General features: G+C 39.2%; 2 protein-coding genes across 2 annotated transcripts in view; one reads left to right on the top strand and one right to left on the bottom strand.

The window, feature by feature from the left end:
• Window positions 1-2,319, bottom strand: part of CRB1 (crumbs cell polarity complex component 1) — a 109,648-nt gene extending 107,329 nt beyond the window's left edge. The window contains exon 1 of the mRNA XM_062003957.1: window positions 1,634-2,319. Within this exon, the coding sequence (XP_061859941.1) occupies window positions 1,634-2,319 (686 nt within the window). The remainder of the gene's footprint in view (window positions 1-1,633) is intronic.
• Window positions 1,587-21,284, top strand: ZBTB41 (zinc finger and BTB domain containing 41). Its single transcript, XM_062003527.1, has 11 exons — window positions 1,587-1,764; window positions 2,495-3,736; window positions 6,993-7,200; window positions 7,848-7,917; window positions 10,265-10,412; window positions 11,118-11,247; window positions 11,337-11,432; window positions 12,313-12,419; window positions 13,894-13,999; window positions 14,985-15,073; window positions 15,863-21,284. The coding sequence occupies exons 2-11, from the start codon at window positions 2,608-2,610 to the stop codon at window positions 16,504-16,506; spliced, it is 2,727 nt and encodes a 908-aa protein (XP_061859511.1). The 5' UTR covers window positions 1,587-1,764; window positions 2,495-2,607; the 3' UTR covers window positions 16,507-21,284.
• Window positions 21,285-21,554: the final 270 nt, after the last annotated feature.

The raw sequence follows: 21,554 nt of genomic DNA, 5'->3' as shown, positions 1-21,554 counted from the left end.
ATCATCTCTGAAGTATATGCAGAAATATAAAGCCTCAGGAGAAATGAAAAACATGTTGAATATCTGCATTAATTTTTCCATGCCAGGGAACAGGTGTTGAAATTCTGGTCAGTCTAGGGGTTACAGCTTGAAAAGCACCTGAACCCCTCTACACAACAGTGACAACTCTGCAAGTCTCAGGCCTGCTCCACAGTTTCCTAGCCTGGCGATGCTTGCCAGCGAAGTAGTTCTTATCAATGCTGCATTTTATACATCTATTTCACTCGTGAAAACTCATGAATCATGGAGATTTATACTTCCAAATTAATGATTTTTGCTGTGGAAACAATAAGGTCTAAGTAGACAGTTATCTGCTATCTTCTTTTTTTTCCACGGAAAATCAAAATAGAGAAACTTATTTGTACAATTTACGTAACGTTTAACTATGACCCTATGGCAATGAGTCGGGCAAGCACAAGCAACATCCTCAGAGAACAGATTGACTGAAGATAAGCAGATTTTTGCCTTCAGTGCAAAAAGCCCATAGTAATATTGATTGCTTTATTGTGTCTTATTGATGTCATCCTTTCACCTCAGAAATAGTTACTGAAAGAACTGATACCACTTATTACTTGAAATAATAAAATATTAAAATATAATTTGATTTTAGTGTATTATTGGAGTGAAAAAAGAAGCTAAATAATTGTAGACTTCAGGTAAATGCATGAGGGCTGTGAGTACAGACAGCACAACAATCGTGAGGCAATGAATTTTTTTTCCAGTACTTTTATTGAAAAATGCAACACCTTAAAAGTCCCAGAGTGTTTACTATGCAAAGCAACAACCAAAATCAATTTACAAATCATACTCATAAACGCAGAACACATGCCGTGGAATGAAGGTTAATCCTGCATTAACATTAGAGCTCTTCTCTAAAGCTCCCAGGAAAAAAATTCACAATCAAACCATGATTTCAGTGCCACGTTGTCACTAGCAATTAGCAATCTCTGGCAAGCTGAAAATGTAATTAATAGAAGGATAAGTATCTTCTGATGTGCTGATGATCTGTATAGCCAAGAGGATCCTCACCTGGGCCCTGGGGCTCTTGGGCCTGCTGTATTCTCGCCATCTCAGAAATGGGAGGTCTGGAAATTGTACAAATACGTGTGTGAAGTGGCTATAAAATTCTCAACTGAAACAAAGACGTAAAACGCTTTTATTGAAGAAAACTATTGGCAGCTCGGAATGGAATGCTGTTTAAACTAACACTGTTCGCTCTTAAGCGCCGTGTGCAGCTGATTGGAGGCGGAGCAGGGCCCTCACATCTCAAATGGGCCGGTCCCGCTGCCCGCTCGGAACCTCTGCGGAGGCCAAGGCGGGTACCGGACCCTCGGAAGCGACCGCGGCGGACGCGGACGTGAGCTGTCCCCAGCCTCGCAGCCGCTTCCCGGCGCCACCCCGCCCCGGCCGCCGCGGGGCTGGAGGGGCCGCGGACGCGCCGACAGACCCCAGTGCCGGTGGGGCGGGGCGCGTGCCCCGCAGAGACCCCGCGGGAAGGGAAGGGAAGGGAAGGGAAGGGAAGGGAAGGGAAGGGAAGGGAAGGGAAGGGAAGGGACGCCGTGTCTGCGCGTGCCCAGAAGCGCCGCCGCCTGACGCCAGCGCACGGAGCGAGCTGCGCGCGGCGCCGGGACCCGGAAGCGGCGGAAGCGGGAGCTGGTGCTGGTGCGGAGTGCAGCGGCGTTTAGCGGCCGAACGGGGCCCCGCCGAGCGCCCGGCGCTGCGCAGGTGCGTGGGGCCGCCCCGCCGGGACAGCGGGAGGGGTGGGGAGGGGCGAACGGGCCTCGGGGCGGGGGTGCGGCTATTTTCAGTCCCGTTCGGTAGGGCTGGGGGTTCCGGGAGGCCGCCCCCGTGACGCAGGCGGGACCGAGGCGCCCTCTTTCCCCCCGAACTCGATGCCTCAGGGCTCCCTTCGGGCCGGGCCCGCGGCCCCGCGGGGACAAAGGCACCGTCCGCAGGCCGGGCCGAGGGCGGCGGGAGTTCCACCGCGGACTTGACAGTTGTGGGTGACAGGTGCGGGGAGAGGGCCGCGGCGAGCCGCCCGGCGCCAGGCGGATCCCCGGGCTGGCCCGAGGGAGCAGGCGCCGGCGGGAAAAGAAGAAGGGCCGTCTCGGGCTTAAACGGAAAGCGGGTGCGCTTCGGTATAATAATAACAACAGCTGTGTACGCCCATTCCGGAGTATTTTGCAGACTATATGTGTCTAGGAGATGAGCAAAGGCAACCCCAGTCACTTCTTTGGATCTAATAATAGGCCGTGTCAGTTTGATTGCTGCAAGTAGCATTATGCTGTGTTCTGGATGAGAAGCAACGAGATCTTAGTAATATATTAAAAGCTTAATAGCCAGAGCACCTGGGTAGATAAAAATTAAGAGTGAGATACAGAAAGCATCAATAATAGTAATAATAATAAGCCCAGATTAAGCACTAAGAGCAGTTTGTGTTGTAATTCTTTTGCAGATTATGAAATTACAGTTACCTGTTTTCCCAAAACCTGGAGCAGAACCAAGTCTTCACAAAGTTTTTTTGCCTGTCACCTATGAAGCTCCTGATTTTGAAGTTGCACTTCTGCAATGAAGAAAAGGAGGCGGCTCGCTGCAAATCTAAACAAAAAGGTTCATCTCGGACATGAGAAAGAGTCCTCTTCAGAGCAGATTCTTGTAGTGGACTGCGCACAAGAAATTGTCCCCAAGTCTGCAGAAAGCACTCCTGTGGATCAGCTTGACTCTTCCCAAGAACTTTCACCATCATCGGAGCAAAGAAAGCTCCTAAGCTCATTGCAGTATAACAAAAATCTCCTTAAATACTTAAATGACGATAGACAGAAACGTCCATCATTCTGTGATTTACTCATAATTGTAGAAGGAAAAGAATTTAGTGCTCACAAAGTTGTGGTGGCTGTTGGGAGTAGTTATTTTCATGCCTGTTTGAGCAAAAATCCAAGCACCGATGTCGTCACGTTGGATCATGTAACTCATTCTGTGTTTCAGCATTTGCTTGAGTTTCTCTACACTTCTGAGTTTTTTGTGTATAAAAATGAAATTCCACTAGTACTGGAAGCAGCAAAGTTTTTAGATATCATAGATGCAGTGAAGTTGCTAAATAATGAGAATGTTTCTAATGTACAGGCTGATGTGGTAACAGATGCACCTACACCCGTAGAAACTCTCAGTGAACTGACAGGTAAACTGTTAAATAATCACCAGTGCACTTTTTGTGGTCGAAATTTCTGTTACAAGAAGTCCTTAGAAAATCATTTGGCCAAAGCCCACAGATCTCTTTCACTGGAAAGTAAACATGGGCTAAAAATGGTTGAGAAGGCCAACTTTTCCGCTCGGCGTTCTACAAGAAACCGTAAATGTCCAGCCAAGTTTGAGAACAGTGACAATGAAAGTGGTGATGCCTCTGACAGCAATCTGGAAAAAGTCAGCTCTGACAAGGAAACGTCTGACAGAAGCGAATTTGAAGACAGTGAAAGTGAATGCAACGCTGATGAAGAGGGACAGGAAGAGGAAATGTCAGGTGAAGAAGGTTCAGAGTCTGAGGAACAAAGTGAAAAAGAACAGAATGATACCGAAGAGGGTTCTGAGGCAGTTGATGCAGTGGGAAGCATTCCTGAAGGCTTGGCTCCAGTCATCATTCAAACCAGCAGCAAAAAACTACTGCAGTGTCCCAAGTGTGACAAAAAATTTGATCGAATAGGTAAGAGCCAGCTAAGTTAATTTCTTTTTTTCCTGGTGATGTTGACAGATCCGGGATCTCGAAAAATTTATCTACACAGGAATGCAGATGAGCAGGCACTTCTTTATTATGCAGCGCTGGGAAAACACGGTGGATAGCTCCTCCATACCTGCTTTGTAGTTAGTTACCATTTCCAGGGTTTTTATACAGCTCAAACAAAAGAATCACATTTGCCAACACAAGCATGCATAAAATATCCATCTATCAATTTAGCCCTTCACCTTGATTGGTTCCCAACAAACACAACATTTCCAAAATCGCAGTGATTGGTCAAAAAAAAAGATACCACTCCCTTTGTTTTAGTAACAACTAAGGTAGCAGCCAAGGTAACCTAACAAATATATTTACCAGGGTCTCCTAGCTAAGGTAACAGGTCCCCATGAGGTGTGGTATGTAACTCTTGCAGTTTGATCCTTATGTGATTCAAATAAATACTTAATCAATAGGTGTTTGAGTTATTTGCAAGTGCTTAGCTAATTGAACTATTACTAGGTGATGAACAAGTGCTTGACTACTTATTGTGATGATAAGTTGTTAACTAATTGTGTATCTGCAACAATGATGCTGTCTGTACAGGAAATAAACTGAGCCTTTTATCTGTCTTAGAGAGTGAAGGTAAGAGTTTCTGGATCATCTCACCGATCCAGTACGCCACTAAATTTTTCTAAGTGTATCGAGTTGTTTTTATCTGTGGTGCTGAATACTGTCAATACACAAACTGAGGGCGTTGTGTGAAAAATCTGCAAATAACCAAATTTCTTTCAGTGCTCTGGATCCTGGTTGTTAGCATGGTACGTAAAAGCCACCTTGAAGAAGGAGGGAAATACAGCAAGGTATTAAGTTATAAATTGTGTGGTGTCTGAGACCTGTATTTTCTGCCCAATTAATTTTAAGTTACCATGCTGTCATGATTGCTGTAGTAAAGCAACATTGTTGGCAAACAGCTTGAAATCCTTCTGTTCTACATGATGACTTAGTCACTCTGACTTCTATGTTGATTCTTCTGGTCTGTGGTTGTGTCATGGTTTGGCCCAGCTAACACAGCAGCACCACAACAGTCTCTCACTCGGTGCCCCCATTCACCCCCACCCTCATTAGGTTGGTGGAGGCCCCAGCGAAATGGGAGTAAAAAGATAACAAAGGTTGTTGTAGATTAAGACAAGGGCAGGGTGGGCTTGCTGCCGATATAGTTCTGGGTAAAACAGACTCCAGTACTCAGAGAGGAAAGTAGGAAAGTTTATTCTACAATAAACAGAATAAAAGCAAAAAGGGAGTAGGATGATGAGAAAATTACAACCAGCACTTTAAGATCTCCTTCCCCCATCCCTCCTTTCTTCCTGGGGCCAGCTAACGGCTCCCGATATCTCTACCTCCTCCCCCCCTCAACAGCTTAGGGGGGCAGGGAATGGGTTTCTCACAGGTGGGCTCTGCCACTTCTCTCTGCTCAGATGAGGACAACTCTTTGCATTCTTCCCCTGCTCCATCACGGGGTCCCTCCCCTTGGACACAGTCCTTAACGAACTTCTCTGGTGTGGGTTGTTTCCAACAGCTGTGACTTCTGCCAATACAGATTCCCTCACACGGGACGCAGTCCTTGGTTAATCTCTCTGGCGTGGATTCTTCACCGTGGTTGCAGTTTCTGCAGTTACAGGGTCCCTCTCTCGGGACAAGGTCTCTTCTGGGCATAAGTTTAATGAGCTGCTTTGTTGTGGGTTCCTCCCCACAGTTACAGCTGTGGATATTGGGTCCCTTCCTTGGGACACGGCCTGCTCCGACCATAGTTTTAAAGAAGAAAATCACTACCCCTGGCTCCGGGTCTGTAGTGAAGTGATTGGGTCCCTCCCACGGGACACAGCCTTCTCCAGCCATAGTCACTGTCCCTGGCTTGGGGCCTTTAATGAAGTGAATCGCTGCCCCTGGTCCAGGGTCAGCTTTAGCAACATGAGTCTCTGCGCCTGATATGGGCTTACTATCAAAATGAGTCTCTACTGTTGATGCAGGATCTTTAAAGAAATGAAAGTAAATCTCAGCTTCACCAGTCCTCTCCGTAGAATGCAGGGGAGTCTCTGTTCCAGCACACCTCCTCCTCTCTTTCCTCACTGCCCTTGGACTCCACATGGTTGTTTCTCTCACTGTTCTACTCCTTGCACCACCACCAGCTGGAAGGAGAAAGGGTAGAAGAAGGAATAAACAGGAAGAAGAAGGAGGAAGAAGAAACCTCCTCTTCTGGTTTCTTAAAAAGTGATTGTGGAAGTGTCTAATTGGCTGAGCCCCAGAAATGGGTCTGGCTCAGAGCTGGGGAGAGTTTTGAGCAACTATTTACAAAAGCTATCTTTACAGCCCCTTCCCCCTTACCAGAAAAGGCTGTCATGTCAAACCATGACAGGTTAGCACCAAGTAACACTTTTATCATCTTTACCTCTTCTGTTAGGATTAAGTTACAGTCAAATCTAGGTGTATAGTTACAACATCAGAGAGTAAAAATGCTGGTCCAATGCTTTACTGTCCTCATTTCCCACACTGAAAGTAAATTACTACTGTACTCCAGGATTTTTGTGTTCTTCCAGCTGTAATAAATCTTGAATTGTGGTCACGTAAGTTACAGACATCCTTTCAATCATGGGAATTGGGAAATAAGCAGTTCCTCACTGTGTGTCATGAGCTTTTTGGTGGTGTTACAATAGTTGCAGTGTGCCTTTCATAATTTTGGAATGGTAGGAATTTATGAAAGTGAGATGTTTAGCTTGCTGAGGTGAAATGCATTTTCCAAGGTCACAAATTATTTCATGGAAGCTATTTTAACCTTGAAAAGGTGGGACTTACCTGTCCTTGTAATGCCGTATCTTAAAGTCACACAGGAATTTTTCTGAATTTGAGAGATTTGTTATTAGTGTTTGAAAGGCTGCTGTGCAGAAACAAGTGACTTGTGAGCATGAAGGGTTGTAATGGTATATGTTGATTTTCAACGTGTTGGAAGCCCTTTTCTTACCTTAAAAATAGTTAAGATGGGATGTGTACAGAGGAACTTTGGATCAAAAGCATATGTAATCACTGTGCAGTTTTCAGTGGTGTAAACCCATAGAAATGTTTAGGTATATGTGGAAGGTACTTGGATCTTGACCACGTTTGAGAGAGATGTAGAGCAAACCCCAGATATGTATGTTGTAGATGGTCTTTTGACAATGTTTGCTGAAAGACTTTTGTTGTCGTTGTACAGGCAAGTATGAGAGCCATACACGTGTGCACACAGGTGAGAAGCCTTTTGAGTGTGATATATGTCATCAGCGCTATTCAACGAAGTCCAACCTAACAGTGCACAGGAAGAAACACTCCAGTGATACTGACTTTCATAAAAAGGAGCACAAATGTCCCTACTGCAATAAGCTGCACGCAAGCAAAAAGACTTTAGCGAAGCACGTGAAGAGGCGAGTATGAGCAAATTTGTCTTGGTTTCTGCAGATTCGGGGTTTTTTTTCAGTTCAAAAGGGAAGATAAATGTATGCGCACAGCATATTTGGCATTATTTCTATGGCTGTTTTTCAAGTAAGTCCTTTTCAAAGGACAGGGAGATTAGCAGTATCTATTAACTTGCCTTAAAGAGTGTATAGGGACTAACCCAATAGCAGTTTGATGGGAGTTCTGCTGGACATTTTTACTATAAATTTAACAATGCTCAGGTTAACTAGCACAGTTGGAACGCAACAGTCTTAATAGTTACCTGTGTTGGTTTTAATTTGGAGGGAGAATAAGGTATCTTCTTTAGTTTTAGACATTGATGCTATACTGTTGTTGCCAGGTGGATGAACCATTTCCATGCAGATTCTTTTAGGGGAATAGTTTGTTTATTGAAACTGTGCTCTGTCTTACCAATTGTCATACGAGATTCTTCAGGAGTCTATACTGAACGCTGCTTTTCAGTTACTTGTGCCTTTAGAATTGTCTAGTTATCAATATCCTGTTGTGTTGGTGACCTATTTTCATGAGAAGTAAAATTTAGAAATGGGTATTTAGTGTTTAAATCATCTCCATCTTGGAAAGTTATAACTACTTTCAATGTCTATCTTTCTTCTAGGTTTCATCCAGAGAATGTACAAGAATTTCTTTCTATCAAGAAGACAAAAAGTGAAGGTTGGAAATGTGATGTAAGTAATACTTTGGCACATTATGTATTTTCATACAGATACTATTTTGTGACTTGAATAGTTAAGTGAAAATGTAGTATGTGTTTCTCTGGAATCTCAGCTTTGTGAGTTACAGTATAAGTTTCCTCTTTGTGTGCTGATGAAAAGACTGAACTTTATGTGCATTTTGTGACCAAGTCGATCATACCAGATTGAATTCTAAACTAGCTGAAGGCAGTATTTGTTAACATGATTGGTTATTACCATTGTCAAAATACAGCAAATTGCAAATTAGCGTTAAGAATACTTTAAAAACAGAGTATTCCTCTCCTATTAATTACGCACATCAAGCACTGACCATCAAGTGTGCATTTTGGAAGGCACTCTCAGTAGTGTGGAAGATATGTTAAATTTGAAATCCTTTCTCATTTAGCTGCATATCCATATCATCAAAGTTTTAAATGTGTACTAAAGTTATCTCTAGTTGTAAAACTAGAGAATCCTTTCCTTGATTTACTTCAGGAGAGGTGTATGTGTGAAACTCCCATCTACTAAAAAGGAGTTTGTAAACTTCCATTTTCAATGTATCTGCTGCCAAATAATGTTTTCAGGTTTCAAATGTGGAGTTTTGTTGTGGGTTTTGTTCTTTTTTTTTTTTAGGAGAATCAGTTTCCTTTTTCTTTTTTTTCAGGGCAGCTGTTTTATTTATTTGTTTGTAATATTAGGTGCCATAACATATTTACTAACCTTGCTTTGTTTGTGAGCTTTCACTTATAAACATTTAGCAGGAGGTTGGGAGACATCAACTGTAGGAATTTGTAGTGTTTTTTCTGCTGGTGGTGGTACCATGGTTGGAGGTATAACATGGTTGACCAAAGGGTGTTACCTTCCAGATGAAGTTATATTGTGTGAACATATTACAGACCCTGTTTGTTACTAAATTAAGAAACGTTTTAATGGTGAGAATCAATCGTGCAGCATTGTTGATGTTCATTTCTTGGAAAGTACTCTTACCAGATGAATGATTAGGTAAGCTCCACTTTGTGGTTTGGTGGGGTTTGGTTTTTTTTTTTTTTTTGCTTGAAAATGTTAGCTTTATGTTAAGTAGAAATTTTCTAGAAGTGAGCTGCTGCTCTTTTATTGTTCCTGTGCATTAAAAATGGATTTAAGTTGAAAGCAGGAGTAGAATTTTAGACTTTATAGCAGCTGGAGAATGAACAGAATCCTTAGGAGCTGTGACTTTGTTTTGAGGTGCCACAGCTGTAAGCTGCAGGATTTCTTCAGGTTGTTAGTTGATGCTGTAGTCACCAGGATTTGGTGACCATCCTTTAATTCTTGAGAAGGATGAGCTAATTCACAGAAACAGTAGAGTATTAATAGTAGAGAAAAGTAGGTAGCTATTAGACTTTTTACAGGTATGAGATTTTCTTATATTTAACACTAATGAGTTTTTAAACAAATAAAGCTGTTGCTTCTGATTTCCTGAAGTTAAAAGAGTGTTATTCAGTTGTGCTCGGAGAAATTCTTTGCACAGTTTAGTGTGTGGGAGTTGGACAATACTAAATTCAGCTATTATGAACAATGGTTTCACAATGAAGTTAGTGAGCACCATGTTGGTTTACATTAAAGCATAAAGCCCCGATGTTAAATTCTAATACCTGCTCTAAATTTGAGCTGTGGCTTCAGTTCTGTCAATTGAACTGCATGCTAATGACTACTAATAATTCTTATATGTTTTGATTGATCTGAAAACAGTGCTAAAAAGCTGGCATAATTTTAACATTACAAGAGTCTGCATCTCCGAAACACTTTTCCAGTTATTTTTCTTTGTTGCTATTGGCATTTTCTCTTTTTAAACATGCTGTCAGAGAATTTCACGGAGGTAATAAAGGAACAGATATGAGACTAGTTCTACAGCAGCTTATACTATGACAGTTTTTACCACAGTCCAACTCAGCTCTTTCAGCACCCAAAACCAAGCAAAGCTATTTGCTTTTTTTTCCATTGGGTTATTTTCTTCTGAGTTACTGTGTTGAACCATCCTAGGAAAGAGTTCTGGTAAGAGCTGAAGTCAACAGAAAAGAAAGGAGGTGTAACATCTAGCTGTATGCTAGAGTTGCCAATAGTTTGATGTAGGCTGCCATGAATTGCCATCCTAATGTAAGCAGTACAGTCCACTAGAGTTTATGTAGAACACAAATTTTTTGATGATGGCTTTACAAGTTGGAATGTGTATGCTTTTGAAGAACACAGGTTTAATCTTACATTGCTGCAGATAGCAGATCAACTAAACTTATAGAGTTTATGAATAGGAAGAAAACGTGGTTAATAAGTGATGTATCTTTGACAACGTTTGTTACCGTTTTAGATTTGTAAGAAATCTTTCACTCGAAGACCTCACTTAGAAGAACATATGATCCTTCACTCTCAAGATAAACCCTTTAAGTGTACCTACTGTGAAGAGCACTTTAAATCCAGATTTGCAAGACTGAAACATCAAGAAAAATTCCATCTCGGTATAGAAACCTCCTTCTGACATGTAAACAATAGATTTAAAGTAAAACCTTCCTCCACCGTTCTATGTCCTGATCCATCTGGCTTCCACCCTGCTTCGTTTTCCAGCTCTCTGTTTCTTCCCAGTTTTGTGAGGGAGTTGTTTTGGGGGATTTTTGGTTATTTTTTACTGTTCTATTCAACTGTCTTTTGTAGGCACTGTGGTGTACCAAAAAAAAATTACAAAATTGGGCAAGGGCAGGAGAGAAGAATTAAGACTAGTTCTATTTTAAAAAAACTTTGTGTGAAATTGGTTCCTAACTATGGAATCAGATTATTCCTAAAGGTTTCCTAAAGCTTGAGGTATTCCAAAGACTTTCTCATTATTACTAATTATTTCTGCTGGATAAGGTCTTGATTGATGATACTAATGGGAATTTAGTTTTTTAGACAGTCAAAATGGGCACAATTACTTTTGACTATTAATTCTAAGTCTTTGGTTTACAGTCATGAAACTTGCTAAAATATCAGATACTAGAAGTAAATTATCTGAAGACAAAGTGCACAAAGTCTAATTAAAGTATACTGATTTTACTAAACATTAATCATTTATTAAACAACACTTCTGCTTTGTAAATTCATTGAAATATTCACAAGTAAGCAGTCTATGCATCTTGTTTGGTTTAGCTGACAGTTAATAATTGTATGTGTGTCGTGTCTCCTTGTAGGGCCTTTTCCTTGTGATATTTGTGGCCGCCAGTTTAATGATACAGGAAATCTGAAACGCCATATAGAATGTACTCATGGAGGAAAGAGAAAATGGACATGTTTCATCTGTGGAAAATCCGTTAGGGAAAGGTAATGAGTTGCATGACTACTAGAACTTCATCAGAACAGAATGGCAGTGATGTTGCTTAAAATTAAATTCTACTGCCTTTGTTAAACAGAACGACTTTGAAAGAACATCTGAGAATTCACAGTGGAGAGAAACCTCATCTTTGCAGTATTTGTGGGCAGAGTTTTCGTCATGGAAGCTCTTACAGGTACAGATTTTTACTAAATGAGCTACTAAACTGTCTCGCTTATCTGGTGATCTAGATGCATTCCTATTATCAGCATCATTCTTTGTAGCGTATGTTTTGATACATTCCAACTCTGAGAGCATCAGTAAATGCTTTAAACTTGCTTAAATATTGAAAATACATTTGTAATATGTGAGAAGTCATTTAATTTTCAGTAGTTTGTGGTTCAAATGCAGACAGAATCACATAAATATCTTGTATCAAAGTTGACATTTTTGCACATGCAAGACTTGTGCTTCTTCATTATTCAAATAAAACAAAACTAGAAGACTAAAATATCCTACTAAGTTAATCACAGAATCACAGAATCTTAAGGATTGGAAGGGACCTCAAAAGATCATCTAGTCCAACCTCCCTGCCAAAGCAGGACCACCTAGAGTAGGTCACAGAGGACTGCATCTCCCTTCTGATGAAAGGTTGAGGGAGCTGGGGCTCTTTAACTTGGAGGAGACTGAGGGGTGACCTCATAAATGTTTACAGATATGTAAAGAGTGAGAGTCAGGAGGATAGAACCAGGCTCTTCTCAATGATGGCCAGTGATAGGACAAGTGGCAGTGGGTATAAACTGGAACACAGGGGTTCCAAAGAAATACAAGGAAGAATTTCTTCACTGTGAGGATAATGGAGCACTGGAACAAGCTGCTCACATGGGTTGTTGAATGTCAGATATGAGAATTTAGCTCTGTTCCTTCTTGCTTTCTAAGAGCAGTTTAAGCACATCTCAACTGAAAGTTATTTCCTGATATTAGTCTGTTTTCCTATATTTTACATGGAATTGGCAGTACAGATTATGTTAACAAAATCACCTTTTATGGTTATGCTTGTGACTATAAATATGCAGGCTTCATCTAAGAGTCCACCATGATGACAAGAGGTATGAATGTGAAGAATGTGGGAAGACATTTATTCGTCATGACCATCTAACAAAACACAAAAAAATACACTCAGGTAGGCATTTTCTTTGAAAATTGACTTCAGAATGACTATTTGGAAATAAGATCAAATAAAAAAAAAAAATAATGGATTTTTTTTTCAGTACATGTGATGTTTTAGGCCTGATAAAAATTCCTCTCATAGTGTTTAAGGTCTGCTAAAGTAGGGTTAATCTTGCGTGTTTTCAAGGTTTAAAAGCCCAGTGTTTCCTCCATTTAACATAGAAAGCTGAGGGACAGTCAAAAACATGTAACAGTGAATTGCTTTAAAAATAATAATTAAAAAACAAAAGCAAAAGTGAAAAAGGAGGATTTTTTTAAATGAGTTCAGATTTCTTTTTTTTAATAGCAATTGTGTGAAACATTATTACCGCAACACGGAAGAAGCTGTCACAGTCTCTGTGAAAGTTTGTACACTGATCACTTTAATGTAAGAGCATCAGAGAGATGTTTCTGAGGTCTCTGTTATGGGGAGGAGGGAAGGAAGGAAGGTTGTGGGAGCCGACCCTGAGAGCAGGCACATGGGTATGGTCAGGAGGAAGAAATCTGTTGTATTGAGAGCAGAAAGGTTATCAAATGTACAGGAAGAGCAAAGACTCAATAGGGACTTTTCCCTTCTCAGAACAGAAACCAGAGGGAATGTGACCTTTCAAAGGCAAAATGCTTTCCAGGCAGCATGGAAATATGAAAGTGATCAGAGTCTGAACTTCCTGAGCCTTTATTTTGACAGACAGCTTCTTTTTTGGTGTTTGAAGTCATAATGTCTGCTATAAAATAAAGAAATCTTTGAAAACTCAAGTAAAAAAAAAATCCTCTTTTCTACTCTATTTGCTTTTCCCTCCTCTAGAAAGTTACATTCTTTGACTGTCCACACTCCTACTTACATAAGAAGAAATATTCTGCCACTTTGTGGAAGATCTCAAGATGCCTAAAAAGAATCAAGATACTTTTAAACAGCAACATAAAAGAAAAAGGTAAATATATAAATCAGGATAATGAAAAAGATAAATATTGTGATGTAATTTGAAGTTCTAAAAATGAGTAGCCGAAAATAATTGCTGGGCTTAAATAAGCTGCTTTTTTAAAGCCCCTGAATTATTGAAGATGGAACATTTCAGGCCATAATGAAAGAGAGTAGATTCCTTGTAATTTAGTAATCCTACTAATTCTCATGCTGTGGATGTTTAGGGAAGTATCTCTTAACTCATGAATTTCTTTGTACAAGTAATAAATGGTAATAGATGGTAATTTATCAAGTAATTGGTAAAAAATGGTAATCTAACAAGTGGTAAAAATCCTTACTATGGTAGAACCAACCTGCTCCTGAATTTCATTCTTTAGTAACAGAGAGTTATCCTCTGAGTAAAGGTATGGAAAAGCTTGATTGGCTGGACTTCCTGAATATCCATCTACTCTTTATTTTTTACCATTACAGCTCTTAGATAGTTCCAGAAGATTTAACCAAGACTTAATGTATTTTGCCCTTGTAGGTGAGAAAGCACATCAGTGTGAGGAATGTGGAAAATGTTTTGGCCGTAGAGATCACCTTACCGTTCATTATAAAAGCGTTCATCTAGGAGAAAAAGTTTGGCAGAAGTAAGTTGGGTATTCTTACAACTGTGTAAATACTTCTGTGCTCTAACTGATGTTGTTTGGACTTGTGTGTTCATGCAGAATTCTAGTACTCTCTGTGTTTGTTTTGCCCATTACCTCAGTCTTGATTGGGATACCATTGCGATGGTTTGAAGTGAACATCGGAAAATTGCCTTCAAAGTTTATGCAAGATGTTTTCTTTGTAGTGTAATTAAGTAAATAAAAACATAGAAAAAAAGATCAAATTGTAGTCTGTCAGGTGTTCCAGTGTTCTAAATTGATGGTCATATTGTTATTGCAGATTAGTTAAGTCTGAATTATTACCTGTGACTTAAGTACTGTGAGAACTGTCCCAGACTGAGGTATTTTAGAAGCTAGTGGCAGGTTAGTGGCTCTGAAAGTATGTTAAAACTTTGAAACTTGAGTTATGTCTATAAATTGGAAATGCAATTCTTTAACTCTCAAGATCCACAAATAAGCCTTTCAGAGATTTCAAATAAACCGAGACTTAGTTGCTTCTCAAATTGTGTTCTAACTTCTTGCACTGATCAGTATTGTGTAGAAGCCATTATGGATGTGTCTGTTGCTTATTCTGTATTGTTTTTCTAGCCAGTAGCCTAAACCATTTGTAGTATTTTATTTATGACATAAATCTTCCAAAGTGAAAGCCTGTGTGGATATTGGGCAAAAGCTGGTACTTAAGGATATTTTGGGTGTCAGAAAAGAAGTTTTATTGGCATTTGCTCTGTGACTACTAAGTGCCAATCCTAGCAGAGAATACTATTGAATATCTAAAAGGATCTCTTTGAACTTATTGGTGTGCAGGTGCTAGAAACTATTAATGTTAATAAGGAAATATGGAAAGTCTTTTATTTAGCTGTTTTGCAGTTAAAGATTTCAGAAAGTACTGTGCACATAGCTTTATTGTTAATTGGTGTAAAAAAAAAAAAAGTATTACTTAACATGACTTATCTTTCCTTCTTTAAAGATATAAAGCAACATTTCACCAGTGTGAAGTCTGTAAGAAAGTTTTTAAAGGGAAATCGAGTTTGGAAATGCATTTTAGGACACATTCAGGTAAAAATAAAATATACCAACAAAACCACAAAACATCTGGGAATATATTTTTATGCATCAGCATGATATAATTGTTTAATTCATTATGGTGCTTGGGCATTCAGGGCAAGAGTATCAGGAAGGAGCAGGGCTTCTTTCTTATACGTTAATCATTCCTGAATAATACCTTGTGAATGTATCAGCTGAAGTATTGATAGTCCTCACCACAAGTTTGTGGTATGCTCTCTATACCTCTTCTTTTAGTTTACTGATGTGTGTTCTTGTCAAAATGATTTTTGGACTTGTCTAATCTTCTCTAATAATTTTTGATGTCCAGGGAATGCTACATTTCAAGTGAAATGTAAACATTTCTAAACAAGCCTTTGAAATCCTTTTGGGAAGGTTTATGGCTTTACCTGTTTGACTTTGGTTTTCTTGCATTATGTTTAGGAAAATTATTGTCATTTTGAAATATATTGAAGTACAAATTGAACTACTTTGATACCAGTATCGTAACAGTTCAAAGACTTCTTTTAAAAATTTTGTTTATATTATGATTATCTTTATGGGTAACTGACAGAAGTCCCAAGAACTTAGAGAATTATATGTAAGGAGAAGGGTATGCTAATACAAGTTCTAAACAAACTTCTGATGGTTCCCCTGATTCCAAAATTGATGATAAACACAGGGTCTTTAAATAAAACCACTTCATGCTAGGTCTCTATGCCACAATGCCTTTATGTATTTGTATAGTGATGTGTGACATGGTGTTACTCAGAGTAACTGATTCTCATTTCTCTGTCTTTACAGGCGAGAAACCCTACAAATGTCAAATCTGTAATCAGTCTTTTAGAATTAAGAAGACATTAACAAAGCACATGGTCATTCATTCAGATGCTCGACCTTTTAATTGCCAACACTGCAATGCAACATTCAAACGAAAAGACAAGCTGAAATACCATATTGATCATGTTCATGGATCAAAGGCTGCAGAAGAAGCATTGACATCCTCCTCAGAGGAAAAGCTAGTCTCCTTACCAGTGCAGTACACCTCTGATGATAAAGTTTACCAAACTGAGGCGAAACAATATATGGAACAGTCCAAAGTGTATCAATCAGAAGCTAAAGCTTTGCTACAGAATGTATCTCCAGAAGTGTGTGTGCCTGTGACTCTGGTACCAGTGCAGATATCTGATCCGCAGGCCGATCTAGTACAGCACACTACTCAGTCACATGGCATTCTTCCTCCACAGCCTGAGCAGACAGATTATCAACGAGCAACGGATCTGTCATTTCTAGAGAAATACACTCTTACTCCACAACCTGCAAATATTGTTCATCCTGTAAGGCCTGAGCAAATGTTGGATCCTAGAGACCAATCCTATCTTGGAACTTTACTGGGGCTAGATACAGCTCCTAGTGTACAGAATATTTCAAACAATGAACATTCATGATCAGACCATAACATTCCACCTGATTTCCTAAGCCATTAGCTGACAGAAGGCTGATATGGCAGTTAAGATTTATATTTTATATTTTATTTGGACTCATGAGTCTTCTGCATAGTTTTGGGAAAACAGGTTTGTTTACATAATATTGGAACATGTAGGCACATTTTGATGCATACTGAAAGAGTGTTTCTTGTGATTTTAAGAGTTTTTAAAAATCTTATAGATGATCTTTTAAAAAATATGCTATGAAATATCTTTTAAGGATAGTGGCTGAAAACAATGTAATTACATATCTGGGCTATTAATTTAAAAAATCATTTGCCTCTCTGCATCTCACTTTGAGTTTTAAGTGTAATAGAAAGCATTCTGGAAGAATAAGGACTATATCAAATTCATTCAAAAGTGGTGGGGCAAGCAGGGATATAAACCACAAACTTTGAATTATGTTTCACATAGAGATTACAATATCATTTTACTTGAACCCTCAGGTATTTTTGTAGGGTTTTAAAGTCTGCTGGGCTCTGGAGCCTTGCCAATGGACACAAGAACTGGATTTTTCTGAGATGTGATCCAGGTATTTTGTGAAGACACTAATCAGGATGTTTGAGCCCCCCTGAGTATAATTAGACTGTCTAAATTTGGCCTGGCCTCCTAATTCTTCCTTGGTCTGTAATAGTGAATTATGTGGGAAGATCTAGACAATGGTATTGTCTCATTTTCTACAGTTAGTCCTATATAATTTTAATAGTCTTTTTTTTTCTTTTTTAATCTTGTTTATCTTCTTCTGAAGTGTACCCCATACTCTGAAAGAAACGGGAGCATTTTGCAAGGTAATTTTAATCTATGAACAGTTGTAAAGGATTGGGCATCATTTATTCTTGTTAGAGCTTAAGTTTCACCAGAGTCCCACACTAGCATGCCCATTTTCAGGTTACCTGTGATAAAGAAGAAATCTAAAAGCTATTATTTCCAGAGCAGTGTACAACCTCTATTTATAAAAAAAGAAATAATCACTAATTGCAGATCTTTTGTGAGTTGCTAATTAAATTGTTTTGTTTCTCACTGTACTGTGTTTATAAAACAAACTCAAACTCTTGAGAGTATTTTATGTCTTTAATTATTTTTAGCTTTTTCTTTATCAGACATGAGGAGTTTTTTTTTCCAAATGAACCATTTTGAGCTACAAGTCTAATGGTCAGTATAATTTAACCTCATTGAGCTTTCTGCTTTAAGCCTATTTTAAAAAGAATTATTCTGTGTTTGTTTGGTGAATATTATGCCAAAGAAAGTATCTGAAGTAATTTTATAGTCTTCATTATTCCTCACAAGAATCATATACTGAGACAAAACTTTCTCTAGTTTCCTCTGTTCTTAAAGGAACTTTCCAGTGGGAAAGTGGACATATGCAATCACGGTAATGACTTTGTTACTCTGTGATTGTTAAATTTATCCAGTGACCTGAGCACAAGCAATCTGTGGTGAAGAGCTCTTTTAGCATCACAGTTCTATTTAAGTAGCACAGATCATTTCAAATCCCATTCACATGCTTTTGGTGTTAGATTCTGTGATGTGACATCGACTTCAGTGATGAGCAGTTTGCAGGAGAGGGGCCAGAGATGCCTGAATGTTTGTATTTTGAAGCTTCTACTCCAATGAATTCTTAACCTAAAGACACCAAAGATTTCTGTTAGCTGTTAACTAGTGGCAGTTAGAGAATTTACATGTTATCGATATTTAAACAGGACTTAGCCAAAGAAGCACAACAGAAGTCCTAAACTTTTAAAGTTCAGTTTCTAAAACAGGACTACATCTGTTTAACTGTTCTATATATCTCTAAAGTGAAGTTTAGAGCTGTGCTCTGGGAATGTTCAGGCTGACATGCTGTAAATATATCTGCTAAGAAGCTGTATACTAGCAAATACACAGCAATAACCAGGCCATTGAATGCCACCTTCACAAAGGACACTATCAAGTACTATCCTTCCTGCTTTCTAACTCCACCTTCATCTCCTTTCAAAATAAAACCATTTATGTCATCTTTACACTCCATGGCATGGAAATGGCTGTTTTATGTCTGGTTTTCAAGTCGACATGTGTCACATTCACGTTACTGCACGTGGAGCGCTGGAACAGGCTGCCCAGATGGGTTGTGGAGTCTCCTTCTCTGGAGACATTCCAAACCCACCTGGATGAGTTCTGTGTGATTTACTCTAAGTGGTCCTGCTCTGGCAGGGGAGTTGGACTTGGCTAGGTTCCTTAAGAACCCTTAAGATTCTGTGATTCTGTGACATGAAATACAATTTCAGCATTTGTGATTGTACTGTTCAAAATAACCAACGTCAATGGTGTCAGTGCAGTTCTCAGACTAAAAAGCCTAATTCTTTGTTCTTTCTTGTCTCTTCTGTCTTACGGTAGAGAAAAAAGTAGTATTTGGACAAAACAGTGGCTTAAAAATAGTGGGTGACTAATTTTTTCTTTTAAAATCCAGTCTGTGTAGAAGGCACTCTAGGAAGGTAAGTGGAATTTGGAGCATTTTTACTTGATAATGTCCTTTTTAAGATTATTTCATGATTATTGTGCCTTTTCTGTCTATTCTGAATAATGGCTTTTTCTCTAGTTGATTGTTGGGAAAACATTAAGGTCAATATCTTCCAAAGGGCTTTGTGTTTTCAGGTGCCCAACAAGAAAAATGAACACTCTCTTTGCTGTTTGGGTGGCCAGAATTACTAGTCATTCCTGGAGAAAAATGACCTACTAGTTCTTTGGCATTCTTTTGTTTGCAGATAATCTTACTAGTTAGTGTATTTACCTGCTGGTCAGGCTGGATCATTGCCAGTTGACAGAAAATAGGAAAGCTTATGTGCTAGAGACATAGTTTTTATTTTTTTAATATCATGAGCTATAATTCTTGTGGCTTTACATCTATTTAAAATTCATATATGATCAAAGAAAATTTCCATGGACTGGTACTTCATTTGGTAGGTGGAAGTAGATGGTCTCTGTGTGGTGGAGGACAGTTCCTGTTAAGAGGTCTGGAGTTGAAGGGCAGAGATCTGCACCTCACAGCTGCATGAGTCAGAACTCCGTAGGGGTCTAATGTGTATGTACTCATCCAAGAGTGCATGTTCTGTTGGATCTGGATGGTGCTTGTACAATAAAGGCTACATTTTATCTGACAGTCATTGACCAGTTGTTGCCAAAGAAGGGAGAAGCAGATCTCTCTTAAAAATATCTCTAAAGAGTGATCAGTGGCACATTTCAAAAAGTTAGTCTTTTTTTGACATGCTGACCTTTGGGGAGAAGAGTGGAGTGCATGTTGGTACTCTAAACTGCTTTGTCGTTCTGAGAACTTCCTGCACTCATTCTATTTAAATGCTGACATCTGTACATTTTGCTAAACAGATTTCTCCTCGTTGACTGGGTTACCGCCCTTAATTCTTTGAAGTGGATTTTATGTTCAATTTATTTATTCATATTGGAATTTCCTCTTTGAGCACTGACACTTTTCCTACAGAAGTATGGCTGTCATGGGTTCTTGCTGTGCTGAACATCAGTAATTGTAATGGTGATGATATACCTTCTCTAAGGCTGTGGTTTCCTTAACAATCTAGTGCTACTTTAGTCTGGATTATAATTCAAGTAGTTATTATTAAAGATGGATCATGTCAGAACACGATGACAAGAGATTTTATTTGGTATTATCAGAGAGTAAAGTTTATTTCCCGAGTAATGAATGTGGAAGAGCATCCAGAACTCTGACGAACACTTTGAAGGAATTCCCCCGTAAAGTGTGTGATGGAGCGTGAGAAGTGTTATGGAGCGTTAAGGGATAAATGACCCTCAGGTTTGTGAGTTTAAAATAAATTTTGTGTAGAAGTTCATGAATGTAGAATTATAAATGAAGTCTGAGGAGGCTGTTGTAGATGAATAGAGTTTTTTCCCTGAAAACAATAAAGATGTGGAATGTTCTATATTGAGCATACATACATAACCAATCCGGATTGCATGTTCTCCACATGACTGAAGCTGAAGGGAAACTGCATTTGTCTGAAGGTTTTTGTGACTGCTGTCACATGTGATCTTTCTCTACAATATCATCTCACAGTGATATTGTTTCATCGTATGTGTCCAAGAATGACACTGGCAGAACATAACACAAGGCAGTCACTTTGCCTAAGAGGATCTTTTTAACGGGTTGTAAGAAATGCTTTGGTGTGAAAGGATGTGATGGGTTAAAGGTAGTTGCAAAAGTTTTTGAATCTCTCGTGACCATTTTGATCCTGTTTAAATGTTGGTGCTTTTCTATGAAAGAATACGGTGAAATAAACTCAATATTTTGTCACTAGTATATGAGATAATGTGTTTTAAATGTGATCTGTATAGATTGATATTTCAGGTAGAAGTCTTTAAAGTTGCCTTTTTAGGGGAAATTCATTGCTGTAAGGAGGAGTTAGGAAGTGTATCGTAAATGTAGAAGTACTCAGTCCTATGTGTGATTTTGTTTATTATGGACAAGTAAAGTTCTGTTGTCTTAACATTGCTTGCTTCACAGGATTTCTGGCAGAGGTGCTTGCGCTAGGTTTTGATTTCTGCTCCCACTCCTTGTTTGTTTGTTTATTTGTTTTTAAACAGCTTGGAAGCACAGTATTCTGTGTGTCTTTCAGTTTTAAAGCTCATGAAAGATAAACAGATGAGGCTTTTGTTTTTCCCATCCGATTTGTGCGCGTCTCACTCCACTTTTTATTTTAAAATATTTTGTAAATTAAATCTATTTAGAAAAACACATGCCTTCGCTTCATTTATTTGTTTGTGTCGTGGTTTTGCCCAGCTGGACCAAAGGGGAAGAAAAAGAAGATATTACAAAGAAAACTGGTGAGTGACACAGTTGCTCACCACCCGGGACCCGAGCTAAGCGACCTCTCCGGACCCTCGAGCGAGAAACCGCGACCCCGCAAGAGAGCTCCTCCAGCCTAGCCCCTACCTGTGTACTGGGCATGGCGTTAGGATGGTATCGAATACCTGCTGGCCAGCCTGGGTCAGCTGCTCAGCCT

The sequence above is a fragment of the Colius striatus genome, chromosome 10 (assembly GCF_028858725.1).
Source record: "Colius striatus isolate bColStr4 chromosome 10, bColStr4.1.hap1, whole genome shotgun sequence".
NCBI classification, from domain to species: Eukaryota; Metazoa; Chordata; class Aves; order Coliiformes; family Coliidae; genus Colius; species Colius striatus.
This window is presented reverse-complemented; position numbering and strand designations above follow the sequence as displayed.

Coding starts and splice junctions, on each gene's coding strand:
- ZBTB41 (XM_062003527.1), top strand. CDS start 2,608: ATGAAGAAAAGGAGGCGGCTCGCTGCAAATCTAAACAAAAAGGTTCAT. Junction 11,248..11,336: donor GGAAAATCCGTTAGGGAAAG/GTAATGAGTTGC, acceptor TTTGTTAAACAG/AACGACTTTGAAAGAACATC. Junction 12,420..13,893: donor ACACAAAAAAATACACTCAG/GTAGGCATTTTC, acceptor TTGCCCTTGTAG/GTGAGAAAGCACATCAGTGT.